Source organism: Morchella sextelata, assembly GCF_020137385.1.
Source record: "Morchella sextelata strain SCLS chromosome Unknown scls_20, whole genome shotgun sequence".
Lineage (NCBI taxonomy): Eukaryota > Fungi > Ascomycota > Pezizomycetes > Pezizales > Morchellaceae > Morchella > Morchella sextelata.
The window spans coordinates 23885-50650 of NW_025408635.1; the positions used below are offsets into that span (position 1 = coordinate 23885).

The 26766-nt window shown below is 46.2% G+C and overlaps 4 protein-coding genes across 4 annotated transcripts; 2 read left to right on the plus strand and 2 right to left on the minus strand.

The window, feature by feature from the left end:
• Nucleotides 1-1442: 1442 nt before the first annotated feature.
• Nucleotides 1443-1694, plus strand: H6S33_006257 (uncharacterized protein; the record flags this gene model as incomplete). The annotated part of the gene is made up of 1 exon (XM_044838007.1): nt 1443-1694. The coding sequence occupies one exon, from the start codon at nt 1443-1445 to the stop codon at nt 1692-1694; it is 252 nt and encodes an 83-aa protein (XP_044689784.1).
• A 6762-nt stretch (nt 1695-8456) lies between these two features.
• On the minus strand, nt 8457-9620 carry H6S33_006258 (uncharacterized protein; the record flags this gene model as incomplete). Its single annotated transcript, XM_044838018.1, has 1 exon — nt 8457-9620. The coding sequence occupies one exon, from the start codon at nt 9618-9620 to the stop codon at nt 8457-8459; it is 1164 nt and encodes a 387-aa protein (XP_044689785.1).
• A 2752-nt stretch (nt 9621-12372) lies between these two features.
• On the minus strand, nt 12373-13857 carry H6S33_006259 (uncharacterized protein; the record flags this gene model as incomplete). The annotated part of the gene is made up of 1 exon (XM_044838029.1): nt 12373-13857. One exon carries the CDS (start codon nt 13855-13857, stop codon nt 12373-12375), a length of 1485 nt encoding a protein of 494 aa, XP_044689786.1.
• A 2723-nt stretch (nt 13858-16580) lies between these two features.
• Nucleotides 16581-24775, plus strand: H6S33_006260 (uncharacterized protein; the record flags this gene model as incomplete). Its single annotated transcript, XM_044837690.1, has 25 exons — nt 16581-17631; nt 17691-17891; nt 17948-17973; nt 18057-18261; nt 18351-18583; nt 18637-18872; nt 18925-19397; nt 19464-19538; nt 19594-19782; nt 19831-19902; nt 19950-20233; nt 20297-20317; nt 20367-20495; nt 20554-20655; nt 20715-20931; nt 20983-21151; nt 21209-21752; nt 21802-22095; nt 22162-22168; nt 22219-22295; nt 22345-22450; nt 22508-22738; nt 22790-23013; nt 23080-23439; nt 23510-24775. 25 exons carry the CDS (start codon nt 16581-16583, stop codon nt 24773-24775), a joined length of 6792 nt encoding a protein of 2263 aa, XP_044689787.1.
• Nucleotides 24776-26766: the final 1991 nt, after the last annotated feature.

A 26766-nucleotide genomic window follows, 5' to 3' on the forward strand; every position in this document is an offset into this window, starting at 1 on the left:
GTCTTCAGCCGTGATTCAGCTGCCCAGATTCGGTCAGTCACTATATCTCTAACTCTCTGGCTGTATCCTTGCATGCGCGAAAGACATTCCCCCCCCCCCCCCCCCCCCCGATTTAGTCACTTGCATCATCACCATATGACCACTGCTTCTTACACGACATCTCTTCCCTTTCTCCCCCACGAGGCTGTAAGCACGATTTTGAGTTTTCCTTACAGCCACACATAAGTGCACTTTTAGCACTCGTAAATAGACTAAAGACTGACTGACTGTTGTTGTTGGCACATCTAGTAATTCGAGCACTTCCGGTCAGACGATCGCTCGTAATGTCTCTTGAGATTGTGCATTTATCGCTGTTGGCCAGCATCGTATCGTTGGCCAAAGGCATTGGCATTTGTCACTGTCGGCGAGCATGGCACTGGCTAGCTGGCGAATGGAGGAGGGAAGCGTTGAAGGGTTTAACTGCGCAGGTGCTAGCTCGCGTATCGCGCAGTTCAGCACCTATTGCTATATTAAAACATGGGAAGGTAACAGCTCATGGATGGATATAGTTGGTTAACGGAGAGCATAGATATGGTTGTGCCATGTACCAGTATTAACTACATGTAACTCTTCGCCGTGGGCCTTGGCATGGTTCTGCTTGGGCTGATCCATGCTCGCTAGAGGCCTGCCATGTTCGCGAATGGCTGTAGAGTTCATCCCTACTGTCTACGAGCAGACCGGCGAAACCGATCACACAGGCAGTACTGCCGATCTTCGCAAGCAATGAAGGATAATATTGTTTCGCGGCCTTGTCGCCGCATCTTCAGATTTCAAATTCGATGCTCGACAACGCTGGCAGTAGAAGTACCGTTCTATGGCTGCTAGCTGGGGAGTGGAATGTAGTAGTATGATGGGACGGATACGGTTCAAGTGAAATGGAATATGAACCGCGCCAATGGGGCCACAAATCTACTCAATCCTTGAATGCATCATGTAATGTCCTCTCCTGAAGAGACTACGATTATAGGCGGTACCGCTATGGAGAGGTTGACTATAATATTGGAGTTTCAACCCTAACCCTGGATATATCAACCCTGATTCGGGGTTTGGATTGAAAGATACACTGTCCGGATACCTATAGGTAATGCACAATACGTCAATGCTCTCTGATTCGGCAAATCCAGCCTGTAGAGATCTGGGGTAGCAACGGCAGAGCGATGGAAGACACTGCCGAACAGTGGTTTTTGAAATCAGGGTATTTACTGCCTTGCAGAACGGCCTGGGTATACCCAGCCAACAGGAGATTCAAGGCCTGTGATCAACGGTTGCGATCAACGTCTTTGTAAGATGTATAGTATTATACACGAACGAGGTGCTGGTGATATCTCAATGAGTACTTATTTGTGCACTCGGATCTAACCCTTTTCCCAGGAGCGTGGCCGGAAATTATCTATCCTTCCTACATGGATTCGATGGGTATGCACAGTGCTGCTCTTCCTAGGCCTCCGAGGCCATTCACTGGTATCTTTACTCTCGTCTCATCATTCAAGAAAAGACTTGCAAAGTCACTCAAACTTGAAAACTGCACTCCCGAGGAGATTGATATCCTCTTTAGGCACTATGCCATGTTCTGCCGAACGTTGCCTTACATGCAGGCACCGGGCCGCGGAACGTCTGAGAAGGAGATTCGTCAGGGGTTGTTTCGGACCAAATAGTTGATCACAAATTACATGCAATTATTAACAATTGCTTGGATCGCATGAGGCAGGGTAGTTTCTCGGTAACAGGGTTGGGGGTGGTTGATCTTTTGCGCAAGCTTTAATAATAACCGACTCTATTTTCCAGCATTGTAATCATTACTACTTACGCACACTCTACACATATGGACTAGACCATGGCATTATTACCTACACCCAAAGATAAGGTTAATCTCAAAGAATAGTGCATGTATCCACATATTCTGGTCTCGCTTGAATGTATTTGTTGGATTGTCTTCCCAAGAGGGAATTGGGTGCGCGCTTTCTTCAGAGAGCCCTAATCTCGAGGACGTAATACATCTAAATCACAAGTACATACTCTATCATGGGGCAGACAATATTCTTCATGTTCGTATAGCATCAGGATCCGGGAAGTCTTCCAATCCCCTTACCAAAGCGTGAAGGGGGGTGGTCATGAATCTTGACTCGATCTTCACTCGTGACCAATCCGCTTATTTGACGCTCGAGTCCATGTGAGCTATAATGAAACCTAGAACCTATAACAATTCTCAGATAAATAGAAGTGGGTGGTTTGAACAATCAGATAAGATCACCTTATCTAGATCTAATCATGGCCTTATGCAAGCATAGGTGATAGCGTGTGAATGTAAGATCACATGCGAACTTTAAGGGGTACTCATTTTTTGGCCCCTGATTCATTCGGTGCCACGCGAAACCACACATGTAGATATAGAAACAGGACTTATATCCCAATCGGTGACATACTCCGATTTCCAACGTCGGACAATTAAAGTACCAAACGATTCCATTCGTCTCTACTGACTCACCTTTACGGTATGAAAAGGTAAATGTGACCTTCTTTACCAGTGACGATCTCGAGCTATGCTTACTCCCAATGGACAAATTGATCTGAAGGTTGTATAACACGCGCTATACCTATTACCCACATGAGCCCATTGAGATTCATGACCGGGCACGATTGGACAAGTGATCATGATGCATGATCTACAATCCGTCGGGGGGATCAACGTGTAGGGCGGCGAATGACCATAGGTAACATTGGCTTACCCTTTTAAAAATTTGGCCAAACGCTTTCTTTCCATGTACCAAAGATGTTGGTAATACCACCAGATCGGTATCAATCATCTGATCTGAGCCAAACACTGGCCAATCTTCCGCTCACGTTTACTACACCCACAGGAGGAGAATGGCAGCATCTAAAAAGCAAGGAGTAAGTGGCTCTAGCCCGGCCCGATGGGGCGCGACAGCCCGAACCTATAGGAAACCGCCGAGGGTTGCAGGTGCGACAGATGGCGATGATTAGTATTTCTGCAGACGCAAAACCGTACGAAGGTAGGTGTCTGCCGACCGCAACTTGAATACGAGTGAATATCATGTTTTCACTCGTGACGGACGCTGTTCATTGTTTCTATGTGCGCAAACTTGACGGTGAAGGTGCAAACATATGAGACTCGGCTTGCTAAATTGACTACTCCAGTACCGTAAGGGGGGCGGGTTGTGTTATCATAAACTCTCTGTATACCAGAGTACCCAATAGCCCCATAGTTACCATAGTTACCATATTGGCATATATCGTTCTACGCTTGGAGGCCAGAATTCAACAGACATCGGAGTCGAGTGATGTTTCATGAGTCGGCTATCGCACTATGTCTTGGCGCGCTCTATGCAGCCAGCTATTCGCCCGGGGCGGGCCGTATTTTGTATGATGTGTGTGTCCAAGTCTTGACAGTGGTGACAGGCTACCTATTACTCCCACAGCTGGAAGTTGAAGTCGAAGCTACGTTACGCCACGGCGAGAATGTGATTACCATGGTAGACGTGAGTCAGCTCCAGGGGGTAACATTGCGAGCTATGTTTTTGTTATTCACCCTAAGGCCTATTGCGATATCCTGAGTTCTTAAGCAACAGAACAACATACATGTAATTCTACCAAAGCCTAGTAGAGCTTGCTAACCAAGTACTAGTACAAGTATTGTGTGACCAGCTTTAGCCACAGATACGCTAGTCCTTGTATGATGATGCTTGTATTGAGGAGTAACCGCGTCACGTCAGTTAAATACAGGTTAATGTTAACACCGTCGCCTATGCCAAGACGCTAGCGTGACAGTCCTGTCCTGTACTCATTTAGTAAGAGGCTTGGCGATGTTAGGAGTTACATGTTGCTGACTAAGATTGCGGCACGTGACCCAGTAGTACATGTTTGGATTTCGCCTACAAACTTACCCTGAAGCTACCACAAGGAGGTTAATAAACTAATCCTTGGGATAGTCTGCTAGCAATCATCTGGCATCGAGTTTGTTATAATTTTGCATGGTCTCTTAGTTTTGCCGGTCCCAGAGGAACCTATTTAAGATGAAATGAGAGTCAAGAGCAACATGATTAAAATACTCAACCCTTACTGCGGTATATGTATAGTGAGGGCGAGAGAAGACATTTCCACACCAACAAACTATTGACGGTCACTTTGGGGCGTGCGTACGGGCAAGATAAATTGGGTACGAAACCCATTTGAAATTTCAACAAAGTAATTTGTGAAGAGACCAGGAGAAATTACTATGAAAGCAGTAAGTGAGTGGACTTTACGGGATTTAACCGGCATTTAGAACAGTACAAGACGAGACTAAAGCATAGTCTTGTCTCGCCTCGCAATATTAGGGTTCATGTTTTGTAATTGCCAATACCTAAGGGTTGGTCTTGCCAAAGTCTCGAGACTTTGTGATCACAGGTCCTTTTCGGCTCAAACGACTAAAACGACCTTAAATCTCCTAATAATGAGAGGGTTAGTAAGGGTCGGGTCTTAATAGTGAGAGTTTTGGTGAGGGTTAGGGTTAAAGGTTTAGGGATCGAGCCAAAATGAAATAAAAATCATTTTTCCTTAAAAGAATTCCCCGAAATCTTTGTAAAATGGTATCGAGACGTTGCATATTTAACTTTACATGGTCTCGTCTTGCTCAAAGTCTCGAGACGAAGTCTCGTCAGGCTTTGTCTCATGCATTCTGTATAAAGAGCGCGCCGGAGTAAATATTATACTCGAGTTGTCCTTTATTTTGTTCTGGGCGCGGGTGTTAACAACCCGGTGCACCAGTAATAATAGTCTTAGGACTGCATACAATCAGTGGGCTACTAACAGCAATAAGCTTGTGTTCCACGGTAGGTTATGATGTGTCGACACCTTGTCTAATCTATGCAGTATGTACACCCACAGGAAATAAGTGACGAAACAACGAGTGAACACAAACGCGGTTAAAGAACAACCATGACTTTTTGAAGGGAGGCCGTACAAGGCGTCAAATATACTTTAGAGGCCGCACTATATACGCTCTTTTTCATTTTATAGATCAAGTACTTCTCGTCATTGGGGTTGGTGTTAAGTGCAGGCGTTTCCTCACTTTTTTCCAGTGGGTGTACATAGAACACAATTTGTCTCCTTCCGTAATTTTCTCATCACTGAGTTTTCTGGTGGGTGGGAGAGTATTCCTTGATAATTGAATATTGGTGGATTCAGAAACAAAACGATATTTGTCTTCATCTGCTCCCAAGCACGTAAATCAATCAATGGGGAGTTTAATTGATCGTCTTGTCTTAGGGTTTTGGTTTATCTATTCTGTTTGCTGATGCCTGTCTATGCTTGGTCGCGAGACCAACGGTATCTTATCCTCGGGGGCTTACTCCTTTGTACCATACTTTGTTCTTGGGGGTTCGCGAGTCTATGACAACTTATATCTATATTCCGACTCGACTTACGCATGAGGCGGCTCATGATATTGGGGAGGTGTATTTATGCACTACACCGTACTATATACGTGTAGCTTGTGATCCGTCAAGAATTACGTACTTTAGCTATCTTTCTATAAATATAGACTGCAAGGCTGCGATCAGGTGAGGATATATTGAGTCTATGAGATTGCCAATGACAGGCTATCGGTGCACTGACTGATGCCTGGTGGGACTACCCTATCACTACCCCCTGCACATAACAAAATGAATCTCCGGGTGATGACTGAAGAAGACAGACTCAAACATTGTAATGACTGGATCGGAGGCGCAATCTTCCGGGGTAATTATTCCAAAGAGAGGCTACCCAGGAGAGCGTTCTGTGTAAATGTGCTGTCACATGCGAAATGATCCTTGATCCTCCGCTATCTCCAAGTACTTTGAAAACGAGGAACTGATGTCTGCAGATCTTACTACTATCTTTATCATTCGTAATTATATGTTATCACATTTATTTCATAATACTGGCGCATACGCATCGTAAGTTCAATCGAGTGATGCTGCATGATGGGAATTTACCCCGCCACCAGATGCATCTTCTGACCCTCCAAGTTCTCTACTTTTCCTGTTCCAACCGGATCTGTCGTGATACTGTAGATGGGACTGACACTCTTCCCTCGGTAGACATTCTCACCCATATCCCATGGAGAAGCAAGGGCCTATCAGCACGCCCACCTTCACGATGTTCCTTCTGTCCCCAGCAGGGTCACATGCCAAATCGCTTTCAATTTCAGCAGAGCATATGAGTATCGCTACAAGTACATTATTATGTTCTCCCCACAAAGGTATGAAGTGAAAAGTAGAAAAGAAAGAGGTGAACATGTTTTCGGAGATGCCACTAACGTAGTTCAAGGCAATACTAGCAATATTGGTAGTTTTTCTGAGTTAATTGTGAAAGCGTGAGGATTGTAGTTACGGAAGGAAAGATGATTGTATTACTTAATTAAGTAGTGTTAATGTCGGCTTCTCGGAGTTCGAGCATCCAAACGTCAGTAGTACATACGTAGGTTGAGAGCAGGATCACTTGATGATATCGGAGGATACGAGAACAAGCCTGAATAATGTCAAAGACCAACGATAGTAGCTGGGATGAGAAGGGGCAGGGTCTATACTAATGTATCGGCCAGGTCCCATGGTACAATATTTTAGGTGTGGGGGTAAATTATCCATGCGGGGATGATAATTAACCCCAAAAATGTTAAAGATCGACCTGTTTTCGGAACTTGTGTTTATTTATCCCACTATGCTGATATATTCCAGGTTATCCAATATATTCGAGAGTTATCCTCCAGTGAATTTGATTAGCCTTTGAGGGTGATAATTTATCTGTTCTGATATTTTAGGACTGTCCAAAAAGGGATAGAACAAGCGGGGGTGACAAAAATAGAGATACTCACCGCTTGGGAATGATGTCTATCAGATGACAGGTAAAAGAAAGATAGCTATCTCTTATATAAGATGATCACCTCCTGTTCGAGGTAACTGCTCTGATAGCTTACTTTCTCAGGTTAGAAACTATTAATAAAATAAAGAAAATGATAGTATAAGTGATTAGACTCTGAGTAATAGCTCAAGATGATCGAGGTTCGAACTCCCAGAACTTTATTTTTTTATTAATTGTCCCAGCATCTCATGATACCTTATGAATTTATGCAGGTATCTTACCGCCCATTCAGGGCAATTCTTTCTCAGGTTATTCTGATAAAATGGATAAACAGGATACTCCTCACGGATATCCCCTTCGCCTTAAAAGTTACCAGCTATTACAGGTAAATTATCTTGACAAAATTGTTCCTTAGAGCAGGAAGCAAACTCAAAAAAAGTCTCCCAAGGTAAATCCATACAAATCTAGTGAAATTAATTAGAGTACCGCTGTACAGAAGCTTAATAACTACAACAAAACCCGTCCCCCTATGTTACAATTGTTTTGATGTAAACGGGATAAGTTATCACCCGTGAGGAGGATAAACAGGAACCTGGATTTCTGCTTTGGGATGTAAAAGATAAGTAACGGCCATATCAGGATATCATATGCTATTTGAGGATATTTTAAGCTCAAAGTAGTCTAGCTCAATACTTTTTATATTCAAGATTATACATCATTTGTATATCATTTCTAGTAGGATAAAGTGAGATTATGATATTGAATTTCATTGTAGAGTTTCTCCTCCCCACCGAATTATTCCTAAATTCATCAAACAGCATCCAATTCCATCAACAGCATCTTTAGTTCATCTCCTTCAGTGATGAGCTTGTAACAGTTAGGAAATACAATTGTTTAAAGGATAACATGCACATGAGTCTGGTGAAAGCGGGTATGGCCAAGCTATACCAAACCCATACCGCCTCTATATGATACCGATCATGATGATGGTGATCATGATGGTGATACATGAGCATGATAATGCCTACATGTAGGCATTCGGAACTTACACGTTTTCACAGTTGTGCCTACTAGTACTGTCATACAAGTGTCACGCAGGGTGTGCAATCCCCGCACTACTGTCACATAGCTGTGCCATCCCCGCCATCCTGGCCACCTCCCGCGGCCTCTTGCAGCTTCTTGCGGCCTCCTGCCGCTTTCCCACTAGTAGATATCTTTTCTCAAGGACTAGAGGTTCCCCGTGTATTACCACCCAGAGCTATTGACTGTGAATATAATTGTATCAATTGACGATCTATTACAGAAAAAAAGAGAGAGAGCAAGCTGACAGGACAGGAGCTATCTTCTGACTACACAAAGGTTCCGGAATCTGAGAGAACTCCATGACCACAGACTTGAGATGACAGCGGGGTAACAGGAATTTACTAAATTCCACCACACAATAAGCAAAAACACGCTTTAGGAGAATTACAGTCGAGACTCTCCTCATTTCAGAGTGCTCTCTCCACCTCTTTGTTTTCGTTCTCCTCGTTTCCCTCGTTCCTGTCATTTCCCTCGTTCCTGCCATTTCCCTCGTTCTTCTAATCCCCCTCGTTTTTCTCAGTTGGCTTATATCCTTCATTCACACCATTCACACCATTCACATCATTCACCTCATTTACTTCTCCCACGTCATTTCCCCCGTTCATTTCATTTTCCTCGTTTAATTCCTTTCCCTCATTTATTTCGTTTTCTCCATTTGCTCTATTTGCTTCGTTGGCCTCACTTGCCTCGTTCGCCTTGGCCAGCAATGATAACATTCTTTCATTCTCCTCCATCAGCTCCTCATCATTCAGCCGTCTCATCTCGAGCTCATCCTGCACCGCCCTCAACAGCTGTGAGCGCTGCGTGTTCCTCGACTTCAAATTCGCAATCTCGTAACCCTTGGACTTGATATCCATCCTCGCCGTTGCCAGCTCCGACGTGAACTCCTTCCTCGTCCTTTCCAGCTCCGAAGCCAACTCCATGTTCCTGGACTGCTGGTCCTTCTTCTCCGCGTCTGCCGCATCGTGCCCGTCCATTGCGGCCAACAGCCTGATTGCCATCTGCGACAAGCTCTCCTTCGCCGCCCCGGCTTCGGATGTCTGTCTCCTCAGCTTCCCCTTCAGTTCAGCCACGTATTTCGATAGCGACGCGCTTTCGTAGTTGAGCCACCGATATCCCGCGTTCTCCGCCCCCGCCTCCCCGTTCGCCGCACCCGCGCCCGCGCCCGCACCCGCGCCCTCTCTATCCGCACCCAACAGGCCCGGAGCAGCCCGGAGTCCATCTACATCCGCCACCACGGTCGCAACCCTCCCCGCCGCCCGCAGACACACCAACTCCTCTTCAATGCGCGCCACCTTCCTCTTCAGCTCCTCATTCTCCTCCGCCCACCCCTCCACATGCAGCTCCCACACCCCCAGGTCCTCCGCCACGCCCCCATCCTGCTCCGCCAGCTCCCCCCGCTTCTGCAAAACACGCCGCCTTGCCTTCTCTGCTGCACGGCGCCCACTGCGGCACTGCACCAGCTCCTCTTTCTCCGCCGTCAGCCGGGTGTTCTCGGCGCTGAGGCGCGCGACCTGCTGTCTGAGGTGTGTGTTCTCGGCGCTGATACGCGTGTTCTCGAGGGTGAGGGTGAGGCGGGCGGTCTCAGGGAGCGTTGGGCAGCTTAGTGTGCCGGCGGGGGAGGAGAAGGGGGAGGTGCGGGCGCGTTGTTTGATGCGCATTGTGCTGTCTGTGTAGCTGGAGAGCTACAGGGAGCGGAAGGTGTCGATACGAGATGTGGTCTTTTATCGGTGCGTGGGCACTGAGTAATCGGGGGCTGAAGTGGGAACCCTAACCCTTCTGTTCATGTGGGGGGCAGAGTCATTGATGCTTGGGGCGTGGGGGTTTTGTCAGAGTGGATTGGACTGTTGAAATGCGCTTTTGAAGAGGGGTTGGGCTCTGGACCGTGGTGTTTGGAGACTGCCTGCTGAAGGCGGCGTATCATCCAAGAGGCCAATTAACCTAGGGTTGATCATCCATATCACTGATGTCATTGACATTGCCGGGCGACTTCGTTGTTTCAAACAAGGTATTTCGGTGTTGCAAGATTGAAACATCCTGTTGGAAAATATCAAATTCCAAGAAATAATTAGACGTCCGGGGGGGAATTGTCCCTCGGCTGGTTTGGGCCGGCCGTTGGGGAATAATGAGCTTTCACGAATGGACTCGTACCATTCGCTGATGACCCATCGGCCGCCCAGCCCTTGGGGGAATGCTTTAGTACAATCTTTAAATTCTAGTTTGACGTTGAATTTATCAACTATCTTGATTGAGGAAAGTAAAATGATATTTTCGAAGTCAACGTAGTATTAGCTATTCTAATAATGACGATGCATGCCTTGCATTCATTAGCGAGAGCGCGTGGCTCTTAAATCGCCCCTAGAAACGTCCGACAAATCAAGTTTAAATTTTGTTATAGATTTTCAAATACTCTTCCATTATCAATGTTTACGGGAGGTTCGATCTCGGTGTTAGGCCAGGTTATTTTGCAAACTTGAAATCTCTACTTACCCAACACTATTCCTGTGTTACATAAAGGCAATATAGTGATGCGCACGAGACGAGACGAGAGGAGACTTCCGTAGGTCTCGTGATGTCTTGTATTCTGCCGACTGAGTCTTGAAAGTCTCGAGACTTTTGGTTATGTAATCACGGGGTAGGGAAATTACGGTAATTATGCTAATTACCGGAAATAAAAGTCAAGATTTTCTTTGTTTTCTTATCTAACTTTTGAGCTGGAGCGGTGATTTTGTTTGGGTGGGGAAAAAAAGTCAAAGAGGTCTCGAGACTTGTCTCGTGCCCATCACTAAGGGAATATTAACACAGAGGATGTAACGTCGAAGTACCGGAGTACGTATTCGGTTTCGGACAACAACAAAATACGGTTCGTCCCACTGTGTGTGAACTCGCATCAAAGATTGTAAATTATAACGTGCGAGACATAATTCAGAATCGGCTCATAGGGTTAAAATAGAGGGCTTATCTCAAAAAGGAGAGTATCTTAACCCGCTCACACCACACGCGGCAATATCCAATCGGAAAAATGAAGCCCACAGGCGCCCTTTTGTGGATTGAATGATCGAGTGATATTTCATGACTCGTCCACGCGCATGCGCGACTATCCCTTGGACCGGTGAGACATGCAGATTCCCCGCCTTCCGTTCTTAGGAGGTATACGCGGTGGCTCAGTGACTTCGCCATAGTAAAGCCACAAAGGCGAAGTCACTTAGCCACTGCTTCTACCTCCCGTATCAGGAAGGCGGGCAATCTGCATGTCTCACCGGTCCAAGGGATAGGTAATTGATCACTACAGTCGCTCACCTAGTGACGGCGGATCCTGTCTGATGGTTGTGTTTGCGGTAATTTCCCCTTGGCGTCCCAAAGTTAACTCTGTTATTGGCCTCAAATCCCTGACCGCCATCAGACAGGATCCGCCTTCACCCCGTGAGTGACTGTACATGTTGTCATATAGAAACCAACGCCTTGAATTCGGAATGAGATACTTATTTGTAATCAGAGCTCCTGTTTATCATGATTCATGGAATTGCGGAGGCCTTAACTACTAGTGCTGTACAACCAATACCGTCAGTAAACTAGCGAGCCTTTTTACAGATGTTTTTACGCATCATCTCTCACGGTATCGATTACTACTAAATTTAAACGAGATATTGGAGAGGGGATGATGGCGCTCTATTGTCTTGATCTTCTTGCTTTTGGTCGTACCCTTCAGGGGTAGCAAAGCCATTTTTATAAGCTCCGGGTCAGTGGTCGTGAAGCCGCTGGTGGGTTACGCAGAAATCGTTGCTATGGGAACACGGTGACGAAGATTTCCAAAACCACCAATTTAACAGCCCCGTACTCATGCTGGATAGGAAAGTCCGGAAGGACTTTGGAAAACTACAATCTCACAGGCGCGCCTGCGACATTCAAATCATCTAAAGAAAAAGAAAAAACGGTACTACGAAAGGTCTTTGCCAGTCCCCGGCTGATTATAAAATCTTCGTTGATATTGTGTAAGACATATGAAAGAATAATGCAGCTATGTAGAGCGATCAACCAGCTGATCGATCGAATGGATAGACAGTGAGGTTAATATAAATAAAGATGGGACAAGCATCAAGCTAAAAGGAAATATGAATGATATGATGCAAAGAAATGCGGGACAATAGTAATGGTTGTAGAAAGGAAAGAGAAGACCCCTAAAATTGTGACGGCAGTCAAGCTTCATGGAAAGCTTAACCTCCGAGAGTATGATAAGACCCAAGAAAAAGTGTGGTAGAGATAGCAATGTGGAGGAGGAAATACAAGGAAGGAAACAAAGAAAATAGATAGGTAAAGGAGATGCGCCTCGATTCTCAAGGATTGAAAGTGGACATGCCATAGGTGTTACGAAGACTTAATCAAGTGAGTGAGGGGGGACAAAAATGAGAAAAATTACTTGGTTTCTGGACTCTCAACAAACACCTTTCCCTGTGCCCTAGCGGATGCTTGCAAGGCACGCCGTAATGAGCTGTTCTGCCTCTGAAGCTTCGATCTCTCTTCGGTGGCACTCCTGAGCTCGGTAGACACGACCTCTAGCTGTCTTGATTTCTCTCCCATGAGCGCCAACTTTGACCGTGATGACAGGTAGCTGGCTATGGTTTTCTTCTTTTCTATGGTAAGATCATCCTGAAGAGTGGCCTTTTGATGCTCAAGCTCAGAATTCGAGGAGGACAACCTGTTGCATTCAATTCGTAGGCGACCCTGCTCTGACATCATAGCCTCGATTTCCCCATCCTTTGCAGCAGCCTCTTCCACCAGTCGTCTAATATTTGCTTCAAGGCCTTCTGTTTCTGCCTGCGCCATATCAAGACTATTGTTTACTGAATTTAACTGTGTCTTGACAGCAACAAAATCTTTGGCAAGTGCGTGACTCTCCCCGTGGAGAATCTTCGTCTGCTCTTTCAAGGATTCGGAATCTTGCATCGCAGCCCTTAGTTCGCGCTTCAGCTGGTTGTTGTTGTCTCGGATCAACTCCTCATTAAGATCAGCCTTCATGAGTCTATTGTGTAGGTCCAAGATGAGGTTATTTTTGTGGTCCCAGATCTGCTCGAGCTTCCTCATCACCGAACCTGACCTCATACTAGCAGCTACCAGCCCTTGACCTGAATTAAGGCCACTTAGAATCTTCATCCCCACCTGTGACGTTTCTAGTTCCTCACTCAGCGTTGTAGGTCTTTTACCCGCTCGAATTCTCTCCATATCCCTCTCCGAGATGCACTTCTCAGCAGCCGGCAAGCTAAAATCCATGACCCCCAGATTCTCTGTCTGCATCTTCGATGCCTGTACCTCTGCTCTCAACACTGCCATCTCCTCACCAGCTCGGATCTCGTCCATCTCCATCTCAGAAACACGATCCTTCATTGCCACATTCAGTCTCGATGCAGCCTCCAACTCTTCCGCCATTCGTGTATTCGCAGACTGCAGTTCTACACTGCCCGCCTCCGCCATCTGCAGCTCCTCCCTCAACTTCACCAGCTCTCCTCGAACCTCAACAAACTCCTCATCTACGCGAATACACCTCATATCTAGCTCTTGATTCTCACCCACCAGTCTCGCCACCTCCGCCCTCAAAACACCCAACTCATGCCGAACCGTCCTAAGCTCCTCCGCAACGCTCTCTCTCTGCACATGCACACTCGCGAGCTCGCCCTTCACCGTAGCTAAGTCAGACTTCGCCAACGCCAGCCCCTCCGCCGATTGTCCAACCCGCTCGGTCTCCTGCGCTAGACGACTGTTCTCCGCATTCAGCCGCGCAATCTCCATCGTCAATCGAACGTTCTCGCTAGTTAGGCGCGCCGTCTCCGTCTCTGCCGCTTCCACCATGTTCACGGTGCCCACCGTGCTGGCGTCTTTTCGTTTCGTCTGTTTGTTCCGCATTGCGAGCGTTGAAGATGGATTGATGGTGAAGATACCTATCCACAAGATGATTACCCTTATATGCACGCTATTTCTCCGCTTTGAGCAACCGTCCCAAGCGCCGGCCAACGTGTTTGCTTCTTTAGAGTAATCATACGTGTGTGTGTGGGAGGCCTGAATGTTTGTGTAACCCTAGCTCTGGCTGCTGATTTGATGGCGGATCAAAGTGCAAACAGAGCTCTGGGAGGGTGTTAAGGGGGATGTGAAAGAGTTTGAGATCGAGTCTGTAATCCTGGAAATATCTAGTTCCGGGATGGGAGCTGTCGTATCTCATAAACTGTCCTCGAGAAAGGTCGACGGAAATGACAACACAAGAGAGGAGCCTTACTTCCCGACGGGACTTCAGAGTTGACTCAAGAGGCTATGGTGGGATCCGCCTTGGCGGGTAGGTGCGCCAACTTGTATCCGGAATCCCCACTGGTTAATTGAGGCTCTTCAAAAAAGGCCTATCGCCACTCAAGTTGACACACCTAACTACCCACCAAGGCGAATCCCACCCACCTTACTGGGATTCTCGGGAAGCTGCATTGCTAAATATAGACGCTCGTGCCGCATTCAATAACCGCCTGATAGCGTGTAAACTCGATATTGATCAGTCAGTAAGCGCCCTCAAGTGTTGCCTAGAGGTCGATATTAATTCATATCAGTGCAATATGAGTCTTTAGGTAGATAACAGTACCCTTGTTGCGCGCGTGAGGGGTTTGGTGAATGATAAGCATTTTAGTCCATCCCTGTACTTGTAATCCATTAATCGGCCATATTTCTTCCACGTAAAATGGTGGCTTCTGCAGCAGAAATATGGCCGAATTATGGTTATGGGGACTAAAATGCTCTATTGATAATTTATACTGCGATTTCATGGAGGTCGGAATATAATAACTGGCCAACCCTGAACACTAGCTAACCCTAACCCTGACAAGGTGGGAGTGAATTTCTTTTTTTTGTTTACCTCATTGATTTTATGTAGAGATGGGATGATGGCTGGCCTCGGCATCAAGTATCACATCTAAAGCTATCATGTCAGGTGTCTATGGGCGGATTGTTCCTCCTGAGTGCGTATAAAAGACTACCGAAAATTCTAGGGAATAGCTCAGGCTGGAGCTCTTGAGGTCACATATTTATGTCAACTAGTGTGGCACTCATCTCTCACACAAGAAATTTTAACCCCCTAAACTGGGAAATACTCGTTTAGAGCTACGCGGGGGGCACGTGATCTCTAACTTAGTCAAGGGCTCGTCCTTTTGATTTACATACTCGGGGATTCCATAATACTATCCTTTCCTACCTGGATCTTTCACCCCCGGTCTTCGTATACATCACCCATATATATTCTCGGGAGATATTGTTGAAACGGGGAAAAGGGCGGTCCTGAATGTAGAGGTAATTGCGGTCAATAAAGGATCTTTAGGGTATGTCGAGTGATTCACAGTGAATCACTCGGTCTACAAATGCCTTAAGATTTCGCTCGACAAGTCATATCAAGATGACTGATCAATAGATTCATTAATAGATGCGTTGACTATAGCAACAATTATTATTGGGAACTTCTGGAAGAATTCTCCTTGCTGGTTGCTAAGGTATGTAATCACATACTGACATGCAACATAGCTTCCAAAACACCCCCTCTCTAATCTGGCTTGACGATCCATCGGCTGACTCGGCCATTGATAGTTAACCCTAACCCATAGTGTCTGACGCATTACGGAATTGTCCCAAATGTTCGTTGAAGAATGCCGCCTACATGTCAAAGTATCGCCAAAACTCCAAAATTGGCTATCTCCGCCCAGGGAATACCATTCGAGTGTTTGGTTGAATAATTGATCTGCGTCGGAAGTATCCCAAAGAAGTAATTTCGATCTAGCAAAAGTTGTAGTAATAAGAATCTGAGATATATTTATAGCGTTGGAGCTAGTATAATTTCTAGTAGCTCAAGATTATTAAGGTAGTATAGCCTGCTGATACACCGCTGATGGAATACCTATTCAAGTCCTCTGACCAGTGGCATTGTCCTAAGCGTGGATTGGCTGTCCTGGCACATAGCTGATTTCATACAACGAGCTATGGAAAGATAGACAGCCAATGCTTAAAGACGGCACCCTGCAGGAGTGGGGGTGATTGCTCCACGGTCATAAGTCTATGTATATACGAGCTGCATATAACATACAGTCGCACCTCGCTATCTCGTAATTCGACATCTCGTACGGATTTGGGGGATAGGTACTGCTCTTATCCACCAACAACCATTTGCTCTCTCGTATATTTGCTATCCCGTAGGGTTTTGACTCCCAGAATACGTGAACGACATAACGAGGTGCGACTGTACCCTACCCGCCTTCGGAATTTTGGTGGTGCTTACACGCACCGTTATCTAGCTTATCATACGGGAAGTAGCATTGATCTTGCCTTCGCTTGGCGGATGCATATGCATGCACTGTTTGCTTGCGGCACGGGAAAACACAGCAAACAAGGTTCAGGCAACCCACACACGCATGATAAGGCATCCCATAATGGTAATCCATCATGATACACCTCCCCCGAGATACTGGTAATACACATTTTCCTCAAACAATCAACAATTGCAATAAGGAAGTAAATGCACTTCATCCTTTGCACCAGCTTCCACTTACTCAAAAATCACCGAAATATCAGCTACAACTCACTCAAAAATCTCCGAAATCACAGCCATGTCGGCGGCATACAAAAAAAGAAGATCTCTTCCGAAGGACTTTGTATCCCTCATCTTCAACAAAGAGCAAATCACCTTGTCGGACTGCATCCCTGTATTCGTTGAACTGGAGCGTAATCCTGAGTCCTTATCCCGCTTATTCTCTGACGAAGAAATTCTTTTGCAGCTTTTATCCAACTTTGAACACTATGCCTCAAGAATCTCAAGGTTTTTCACAATGTTCAAAAGGCATTCAGTGAACCATCCAATCGATACAACGCGTCAGAAGCCCTGGCTAGGGTCCGCTTTTGCAAATGAGCTCACCGAGCGCATTCTTCTACCATTGCTTGGTGTTGATTTTAGCCAGTTTACGTTATCAAACAATTTCCTGGACGCATTCGGCGCTGTTCTAGAGTGCTGCCTCCCGCACAGTCCCCGATCGTTTGAGAGGCTAGTTGGACGATTATTCAAAGAAAAACTTGTCTTTGCGGCGTTGATCTCCGGAAAGACAACTGGTGGAATCATGAAGCAGTGGACTTCATTGTTCCCCGATGTGATCTACGACTATCATACTCTTAGCGCATGGACGAGGAGGCTCGTAGAGCTGTGCGATACCTGTATGGGGAACCACGATATTGATGAACCAAAGAATCGCTGGCAGTCACTGGACATTCTTCTTCCCCGGTTAATTCGGGCTCTGAGGAATCATCCACGACCAACACCAGATATTCCATGGAAATTAAGGCTAGATCCAGATCTGGTCCTCGAATTACAGCATCTCGGGATCTCGCCACCCACATCGGAGCATGCTCTGGAAGCGGCTATCTTCACATTGGAGAGAGATGAAACTGTACGTATGTTCAAGGCAGCTACTGAGTCTTTTCCTTGCCGGTACTGTTATGAGTCCTCGACGGGGAGGGAATCAGCAGAACTTGAACTGGAGCAGCGAGAAACTTGTCTCAGTCTTGACTTTGGGCACTTTGGGGATCTTCTTGGGTCTGTGGTAGGCCTGTGGCGAGTGCTAGCCTCCGGGGAGGCCTTGGAAGATATGCAACAGGCATACGAAGAAGGTTTGTACAAATCCCTTACTCCGTTATCTTGGTCAATGCCAATCTTTTACGCTATAAAGGTTCATTTGACATGGTCGAACGTGTCATCATCCAGCTGGCCTCAGGTGTGTGGGAGGATCCTCCGATCCGCGAGCGGCTGGGGGGAGTGAATAGTCATCTGTACCTGGCGCGATATGGGCAAGATAAAAAGCGCGGTATACTCTGGCAGTTGGACGTCGAGTTTGACGAAGCTGCAGGGGCACTGTTGCAACTGGTCAGAAGTAAGGTCTTTTCGTTCTTCCCTGAACAGATCCGGTTCTAACCTTTTATCTCAAAGTTTGGAGGATCGGAGAAATTGGAACAGTTAGTATAATCCTTCAGCCAGCAATGCAATGCAAATATAGGCTTTCCGATTGGCAGCTCACAAGCGCTGGTTTATATTTTAGATTGAGCAAGCGGAACCTCATATCCGTCTGATACACAAAACATTCTCTGAGGTCCGCCTCGACGCACAGAAACAGTTTTCAGTGGACCAAGTCAGCGGAATAGCATATCCGAACTCCTACGGGAAAGATAGTGATACCTTGACAGGTACCTTTGAGCTCGACGACAAGTCCCAAAAACAGCTGGGTGAAAGCCTTCTGAGATTTAGTAAGTATACCTTTATTTCTTATATAATTGCTCTTACGATTGTGTAATTCAAATCAAATGAGATACTTACATTCTCCGTCTTCCTCTAGACAGGTTTTACAGCGTTACCCAAACTACATTCAGCAATGTTCGCGTTGAGAATCTCACCGCCGAGTACCCTCTGAGTCTCGCTAAAGAAGAGCTGGCAGTTGTAAAGGATACCTTGAACTCCACGCTAATCCAGGGTAGGAGTGGCACGGGGAAAACAACCTGCCTTGTGTATAAGTTGTTTGGGCGTTATCTTGCTTCAAAGAATCTTGATGCCAGGAATTCGCCCCGTCAGGTAATCTTGTATACCAATATCCTGGATCTGCACGTTTCTAACCCCTGGTTTAGGTGTTACTCACGCGGTCCCACGTCCTTTCGAACAAACTGAAGGACTATACCAAGCGGTTGATTGCGACACATGATTCAGAACCTAAGTCTACTGGGGGAGGAAGTGATGCGCTCAACTACATGCTCGGTGACGACGAGAGAGAAGTGAACCACACAATCTTTACAATGCTTGCAGATGATTTCCCTCTAGTCTGTACATTCAACCATTTTCTCAAGCTCTTGGAAAATACTCTGAGGTACATCCCTTGATTCTAATACATGGGAGCGTATCAATTGACAGAGGATTAGGGCTTCAGACAGACAAGACTTCTCATTTTATCCCAACCCAGGCGGCCCCATGAGTGATGTTCTTTCCAAGAATGCGCCTGGCCGTAGGCGTCTATACCGAAAGAGCCAGGTAGTCGACTTTGAAGTGTTTAGCGAACAATACTGGGAACAGTTCCCAGCCAACTTGACAAAGGGGGTATCGCCTACGCTGGCGTTCATGGAGATCATTGGCGTCATCAAGGGCTCCGCATGTCGTTCGATCGACTTCCAACCCCTAACACGCGAGAGATATATCCAGGAGGGACATAAGATTTCACCAATTGACTTGGATAGAGATCTGATGTACAACATCTACTTACGCTACGAGAAGGTCAAAAGGGATCACGGAGACATTGACGACATTGATCGGGCAAGAGATGTCCTCAACGGAATGGTCAAGAACCGGGATGTCAGGAATAGGGTAGAACAAGCGTTCGATGAGATTTATATTGATGGTGAGCCCATTTTCCTTTATATAAATACCTAAACTATAACTAACCATTTATTACTTTTGTGCTCAGAGATTCAAGACCAAAGACTCCTCGAGATTATGATGCTGTTGCATTTGGTCAAGAGCCCCAATGCCGTACATTTTGGTATGGGTATTCACCCTTGCTATTGAAGTAATTAAACTGACAGGACATACTTAAGCCGGCGATACCGCACAGTCGATCTCCAAAGATTCCGTCTTCCGTTTCGAAAATGTTAAGGATCTCCTCTACACGCGCTTTTCCTCTGGGAAGAAAGTCACACCACATGTGCACAAACTATACAAAAACTACCGCACACATCAAGGCATCCTTAACGTCGCAACATCTGTCATGAGGCTATTGTATAGTAGTATGTTGCTGTTTCCCCCCAGTCGAAGGTTAAATCTAAACTCTATAGGCTTTCCGGACATGGTGGATCGCATGGAAGATGAAGAGGGACAGTTTTCTGGGCCGAAGCCCGTAATGTTCAGTGAGTAATACCTCTAGTCGTACTATCACAGTGACTAACGAAACAAGCTGGCATTGGCTCTGAGGTTCTCTCGAGTAACATGTTTGGTGCTACTAACCTAGATGCGAATCCCGCTCAGTTCGGCGCAGACCAGGTCATAATTGTCCGGGACAAGGCGCAGCAGGAGAAAGTACGTAAGGAGATTGGTGATTTTGCTTTAGTATTGACTGTCCTCGATAGTAAGGGAATGGAGTTTGAGGATGTGTTGCTGTTGGATTTCTTTAGCACGAGCAAATGTTTATCTGCGTGGCGTGCTGCTCAATCCGGAGATTTTAATTCGATCAAACACCTGGTAAGTACTTCAAGAAAGATTTATTTAATGATGAGGCACTGATATATCCATACCTGGTCCTAGGCGTTCTGCTCAGAGTTGAAGGTAAGTTCACAGATACTTGACATCCTGAACATTAACTGATATATCGAAGCAACTTTACGTGGCCATAACTAGGGCACAGTACAGACTTTGGTTCTTCGAGAGCAACTCAGCAAGTGTGAAGGACATACTCACACTCTGGGCACCTGACATTGAGGTAGTTCAGGAGAGTGATAGTAATGTAGGATAGGCATCATTCCAGAGTGATATCTGTTTGAACCAATAACTAATAATAGTAGAAACGCGAGAAGCTGGCACAACTGCGTCCGGGAAAGAACGCTAACCCAGAAATATGGTCACGCAGAGGATACCAATTTATCGAGAACAAGAACTATGAGAGCGTTCGCTGTCCTTATTTCTCAAACTCTAGATAGTACCTATCTAACATCGTTTACTATAGGCGCTCCTGTGTTTTAGGCGAGCAGATGACAGGAAGGGGACTAAGTTAACAAGAGCGTTGATTGCTGAGAGAAAGGCCAAGTCGCATTTAGCCCGCGGGAATGAAGAAACATCCGAGGAACATTTCCGGGAGGCAGCAAAGTTGTTTCAGGAGTGCGGGCAAGTACTTCGTGAAGCCAGCTGTTATGAAGCGCTGGGGGAGTTTGAAAATGCAGGTGGTGAGTAGTGTAAATCCCCACGTTATGTATGGCTACTAATGCATTAGGTAGATATTTTTGCGACGCATGGGGAGTTTTTGCGAGCTGCCGACCTATATATCAGAGCCGAACTGTTTGAGCAGGGGGCAGACTGTTTTGTCCTCGCTGGATGTCATAATGATGGTGCTGCAGTTCTAGCGAGGGGCCAGAGATTTGACAGTCTGGTCAAATATCTGGACAGGTATGCAGTGAAATTCATGTCAGACGTTACAGAAATAACACTAACAATCACCAACAGACACGGCATGAACCTGAGCACCGCATGTCAGCGCCATTATTCCAGGCTTTGTATTCTGCTTGTCCGGCGTGGCAAGATATCACTCGAGCTAAGAGAAACCGCTGCCTCCACCCTAAATGACCTGGATAAAGAAGAGTTCTTTAAAGAATATGAAATGAATGAGCAGTTGTTGAAGCTTTTGTTGCGGCAATGCCGATTTACTGATGCCTGGAGTCATGCAGTCGCATTTGGGGACCTTCCAGAAGCTTGGAGAATGGATGAAGAACGTCGAGGAATGGCTCAACTCCCACGAGAAGACAGGATCGAAGTGTACAATTATGGACAAGTCAAAGCCTTACACGAGAGTCTCTCACCCTGCGCTAGTGAACTTTTCATACCGAATCGTCTGGAACCTCCAAACCGCAATTGGTTGTCAGACGTCCCATCCATAGCTGTGTTCTGGAGAGATTTACCTCAACAACTTGACGGGTTTTGGAAACATCAGATGACCTATGAGGGCCTCAAGTTTGCTGAACAATGGATGAAAGAGGTTTTTGATCTAATTGTGGATACTCCTAACCCACACATAGTAGTTCTTTGCTAATAACAGCCAGGTTACCATTAAAGCCCATGCGTTCATTCACTCGGCAACTTCCTTCACTGAATTACCGGTGGAGTCAATAGCTACGGCGGTCAACCTGACAAAAGAACTAGTGCTTAATTCGAATATTCCGATGAGTCTCTTTACTCTCTTGGGGGTCGTTCCTTGTCGCAAGCAAGCCGATCGATTAGTAGTTCTTCAGTCATCGCTACTATATGACGACGACAGTAGCTTTATTGGCCAGAAGTCCAGAGTTCTAGTAGCGCAGGCTATTACCAAGTGGATAATTAACTATGTATGCCGAGCAGTGAGTGAGCTGTGTGATACTTCAAGAAAACTTCATTATAGCAGTAGACCTTGTCTTACCTTCCAGTACCGAGGTTAGTGTTCAATACAATCTTTATTGCCTAGCTAATATAATGCCGTAAAGGATTTCACAACCATCCCGAATGCAAATTGCTCCACAGGCGTCCTATGAAGGAATCAGAGTATCTATCTACGACAAAGGTCCCCGTCCAATGGTGTGAGTTTCAGTTCTACGCTAACTCTATTTCAGCATTTTCTTTATATTGCTTCTATCGTTTACCGTCTTCTCCCTCTGTATTACCGCAGGTTCAACAACCTAGCTCCTTTGTCATTTTTGAGAGAATTTCGTGGAAATCGTAATTACTACTATTATACCCTTCTTTTACAGCAGTAAACTAATGGTTTGATCATAGAGCGATGGTCTATGGAGCGTCTGCTGGCCCAGATAACATATAAATCGTCCGTAGAACAATCGCCAGAGACATTGACGAGAATATGGAATGAGATCGCGGAACCAAACAGTTTCCACGTCGGTGTTTTCGGAGGATTATGCGAGTTACTATTCTTTCGTCTTGAAAATAATATGAATACGATATCCGACCTCTCTTCGATGCTTGAACAGCTTCAGATTGCACAGAACCTTGGTTAGTCTACATTCACTCACGTTTGCACATAGTCACTAAAACGTCTATCAGATTCGCGGGCAAATTTCGAGCGCAGTTTAGATCGCTCTGTTTGGAGAGATGAAAAGGCGTTGAAGTGTTGGCGGACTTTGCAAACAATCGCCAACAGTCTCCGTTTTGGTGTAGGGCATAAATCAATCGGTGCTCTAGATGAAATGATACGAAACGCAGAGTCGATTGATCTCCACGCATATCACTCCATTATCGCACTTTATGAAAAGTGGGCGACGTACCTGGTACGTATTTAACTAATTTCTCATCGACAATGAGTGGTTCCTTTAAGCTGACATCTCCGCTGAAAGATATACCAAAGCAACCCCGGCGATGTGGTATTACCTCGAGCCTGGATCTCACTGTACAGACAGATGCTACTGCAAAATCAAACTTCAAACATAGACGTTATTACTCGCCATCGTCAGGATCTACTCCTACTCGCCGAAAGTTTCTGTTTCCTCGTAGAAAAGATCAGCTATGACGAGGAACCTTTTCAGCATAAGGTTTTAGGGAAAATCAGAGCGAAGGGCCAAGGCATACATATTTTCGCTCGCCGCAATGCTCATTTCCTCGGCACTTGCGTTTTGAATACCCATTCATGGCGGGCAGTTTCCCTCAGTACGTATCTACAGTACAGGCTCACTGTGGTTGGCATCCGGATCAATCAGGTATGTATTCACCCTCCCTCGTGAGATCTTCTATTAGAGATAATTCTTCTCACCGTTGACTTGTATACAGACACACGGCCTTCCATTCGCTATGTCATCGGAGTTTAGAGACCGCGCGCCATTTAGCAACTTGTGCCGCGCGTACATAGATTCCTTTAATATCTACAGCGGAAAAGACGCCCCCCTGATTGTCACAGCTACGAAGAATGCCCCAACTTTCTTCTCTTGTCTTCAGCCCACGGTGTCGAGGGTAACATTGATGGAGTTGAGCTCTCCAGTTGTTTCGGGAGAAACCGCTACTGAAAAACCTGACTATGATGATGCTATGCACCTCCCTAAAGATTATAGCAATTTTGAAGCAGCGGTTAACACAATCCAGAAAATGTGGAGGTCCCGCTATCCAGTCATCAAGACGCGGCGAGCGTTTTTCAGCACCTCTCAAGGTGTGGCCTTGAGATTTATCGAGAGGATCTGCGGAGAGATTGTGGACATTTCTGTTATGAGCGTAGCAGAGCGAGTGCGTGTTCGATCTTTGTTGTTCACCATCGGCCTCCAGCTTCACCTATTGAGCGAAAAGGTCGACAGGATATACAAGGGGTCCAGGGATAAGGCCAAGAACATGATGAATGAAGGGAAGATGTCAAGCATCGAGCATGCACAGGTTTGGTTTGAGAGATTATTGGATTTAGAGGAGAGGATGATCGAGAACACCAGTTTCTTTTCCGAAAAGAACATGCATTCGCTCCGGCAAATCGATTCCAAGGAGCTGGAGAAGAGAATCCTGGAGGTTTATAAGCGTCTACCTCGTATCGAGCTCTCTCTGGACCTACTTAACCCAGAAACACGAAGACCAGCGGCTGCAATCATCATCCAACGTGCGTTTAGATCACAGAGACACGTGCTCAAACGGCGTCGGGACTTCCGGGCAACCGAGACGGGAAAGACGATCGCATATGTCAAACGTATTGTTGTGGCTCTCAGCATCCGTGATCCCCTTGATCGCATTGGAGAGATCGAAAGAGCCCGGGTTCTCTTCAACCACGTGGCGCAGCTGATCCAAAAGGTCAAAGAAATCGAAACCAACTACAAGAAGGCTAAAAGAGCCGTGAGGTTCCGAATAAACTGGGCCGATTCAGAGGAAAAACGGAGTGCACGTCTTCTCGCATCCCAACTCCATTATATCCGGGAGACGGTACAGAAAGAGGCGTCGTTCCTCTCGGAGGATAACTGGATGCAACTTAACATTCCGAGCAGTGAGCTGGAGGAAATGTGTACGGAAACGTGGCGGGTAATGAGGAATGTGGAGAGCTCTTTGTTTCGAATCATGGGTCAGTAAGGGTGGGCTCCAGACGGGCATTTGTTAGTGATTGGGAATTTGTACTGCCTCCAATGGTGTATATTGGAGTAACGATTGTTATCATTGTATTTTCATTATAGATTTTATGTTAATCTCATAATTATTTCAGATGTTTACTAGATCAATCTAGTCTACCATAGCCACGTACCCGCCGAAATTGATCCTTTTCCCTATAAATATATACAAATCTAGTGGATGAAAACCACACGGATTCAGAATTGGAATCAGAATTGGGAGGGTGGGTTCCACACCCTCCAACTCGGGGGCCAGTGGGAGATGTGATCATGTAACTATATATAAAGCTGAGAGCCGAGGTGAGTATGGTCCCGCCTTGGGTAGCGGACAGCAATCGGGTGATAGCGTACGCACGGGTGTTTCACACTTAGTCACTCGACCGAGTGACGACATGGTGTATCACTCGGTATATATTGCTATAGTTTCCTGCCGCTTGATTCATTGATTGGTTGGTTGGTTGGTTGGTTTGGACGCGATCGTTCCTAGTAAGTGTTATAAGTTAAGATCAAACAAGTCTTTGTGATTCGGGTGTGCATGAATATACGTGATGATCCTTGAGGAAGACTGGAACCCTACTACATGATAGAGTTAAATAACTGCGACTATTAGTGTTGTCGACGAGTTAGGCCTCCTCATGTTAACAGCTCGAACTTTGTATTGATATAGGTTAAGTAGACGTAGCATGTGGTTATAAGTTGGTGATAATGCTATGGCTGGATGGCTATACCTCATTACTAGCAGTGGCCGACCTCGCGACCGCGAGTTGTTAGTGGATGTCCGTTGCTCTTTTGAAACTTGTCTCCTCGATCCAGTGAATTGTATATCTCTCCAGGAGATGGAAGTCTATCTTCAGGACCACTCTCCCCTCCCACATTTCCCCTCCAGTGAATTGACTTCACCATACGCTCCCCCCCCCCCCCCCCACCCCAACCTCCTCTTCAGTGAATCGTCCTCCCCATAAGAATTCCTCCCATGCGTCGTTGATGATAATTTTCATATCTTGTTAATGCCATCCTTTGTATACCCCATTGATAATTACCTCCCGGCCCTATACCCCGTTAATAGTATCTCCCACCCCGTTGATGATATCTCTCCGTTGATAATAGCTGTCAATACTTCGTTTATAGAGCTAGCGCTTTGCATACACCGTTTGGGGGTTAGGGGTCATTTTTGATTTTAACGATACCTCCCCGTGCCGTTAATAATCGTACGCAATGGCCCCAGTATAGAATCTTTAAAGTTTTACTCGCAGTTGAATTTCATATACCGTTTGAGTGTGGTACTGTGTGTTGGGCGGCAGTTTGGATGGGTGAGCCCACGCAGTTAAGCCCACGCAGTTAAGGGTTAGGGTCAGGGTTTCCACTCTCAACCAACCAAAAGCCTCCGACTCGCGAAAGAATGAAGGGTAGTACATATTAGAATGAGGCGGACTCGCTGCCATGCTATAGCTAGTGGCTATGCAGGTCTCTAACGATAGTGTCGGTGGTGTCGGTGATGGTACGTGGTGTTGATGAGGGATGAAATGGTAACAGAGAGGGCTGAGACGGCAACAGCAGCGGCAATGGCAACGACCACAACGCAGTTACCAATGGCAACGGTGATGGCCATGGTAACGTCTGCAGATCTCCAACCCGCCCCAAAAAGGATATCCCAACGTGTTGGCCTCTAGCCAGGACAGTTTACACAATCACCCACACCACACACTCATGAGTTCCACCGCCTTGGCATCTTTCCGTTTCCATTCGGGCGTAATTCCACCTCCACTATCACATCCGCACCTCCACCATTACCCCTCCCGATCCACCCCCCACGTCCGCTCACCTCCTCATTCCGCTCTACTAGTGCCTTCACCTCTATACTTGCCTCGTCACTAGACCTACTCATGTCGCGCTCGCCCTACCTTCACCTCTGCTCTACTTCCCTTACTCCACGTGCACCACCACCCCTTCTGCTCA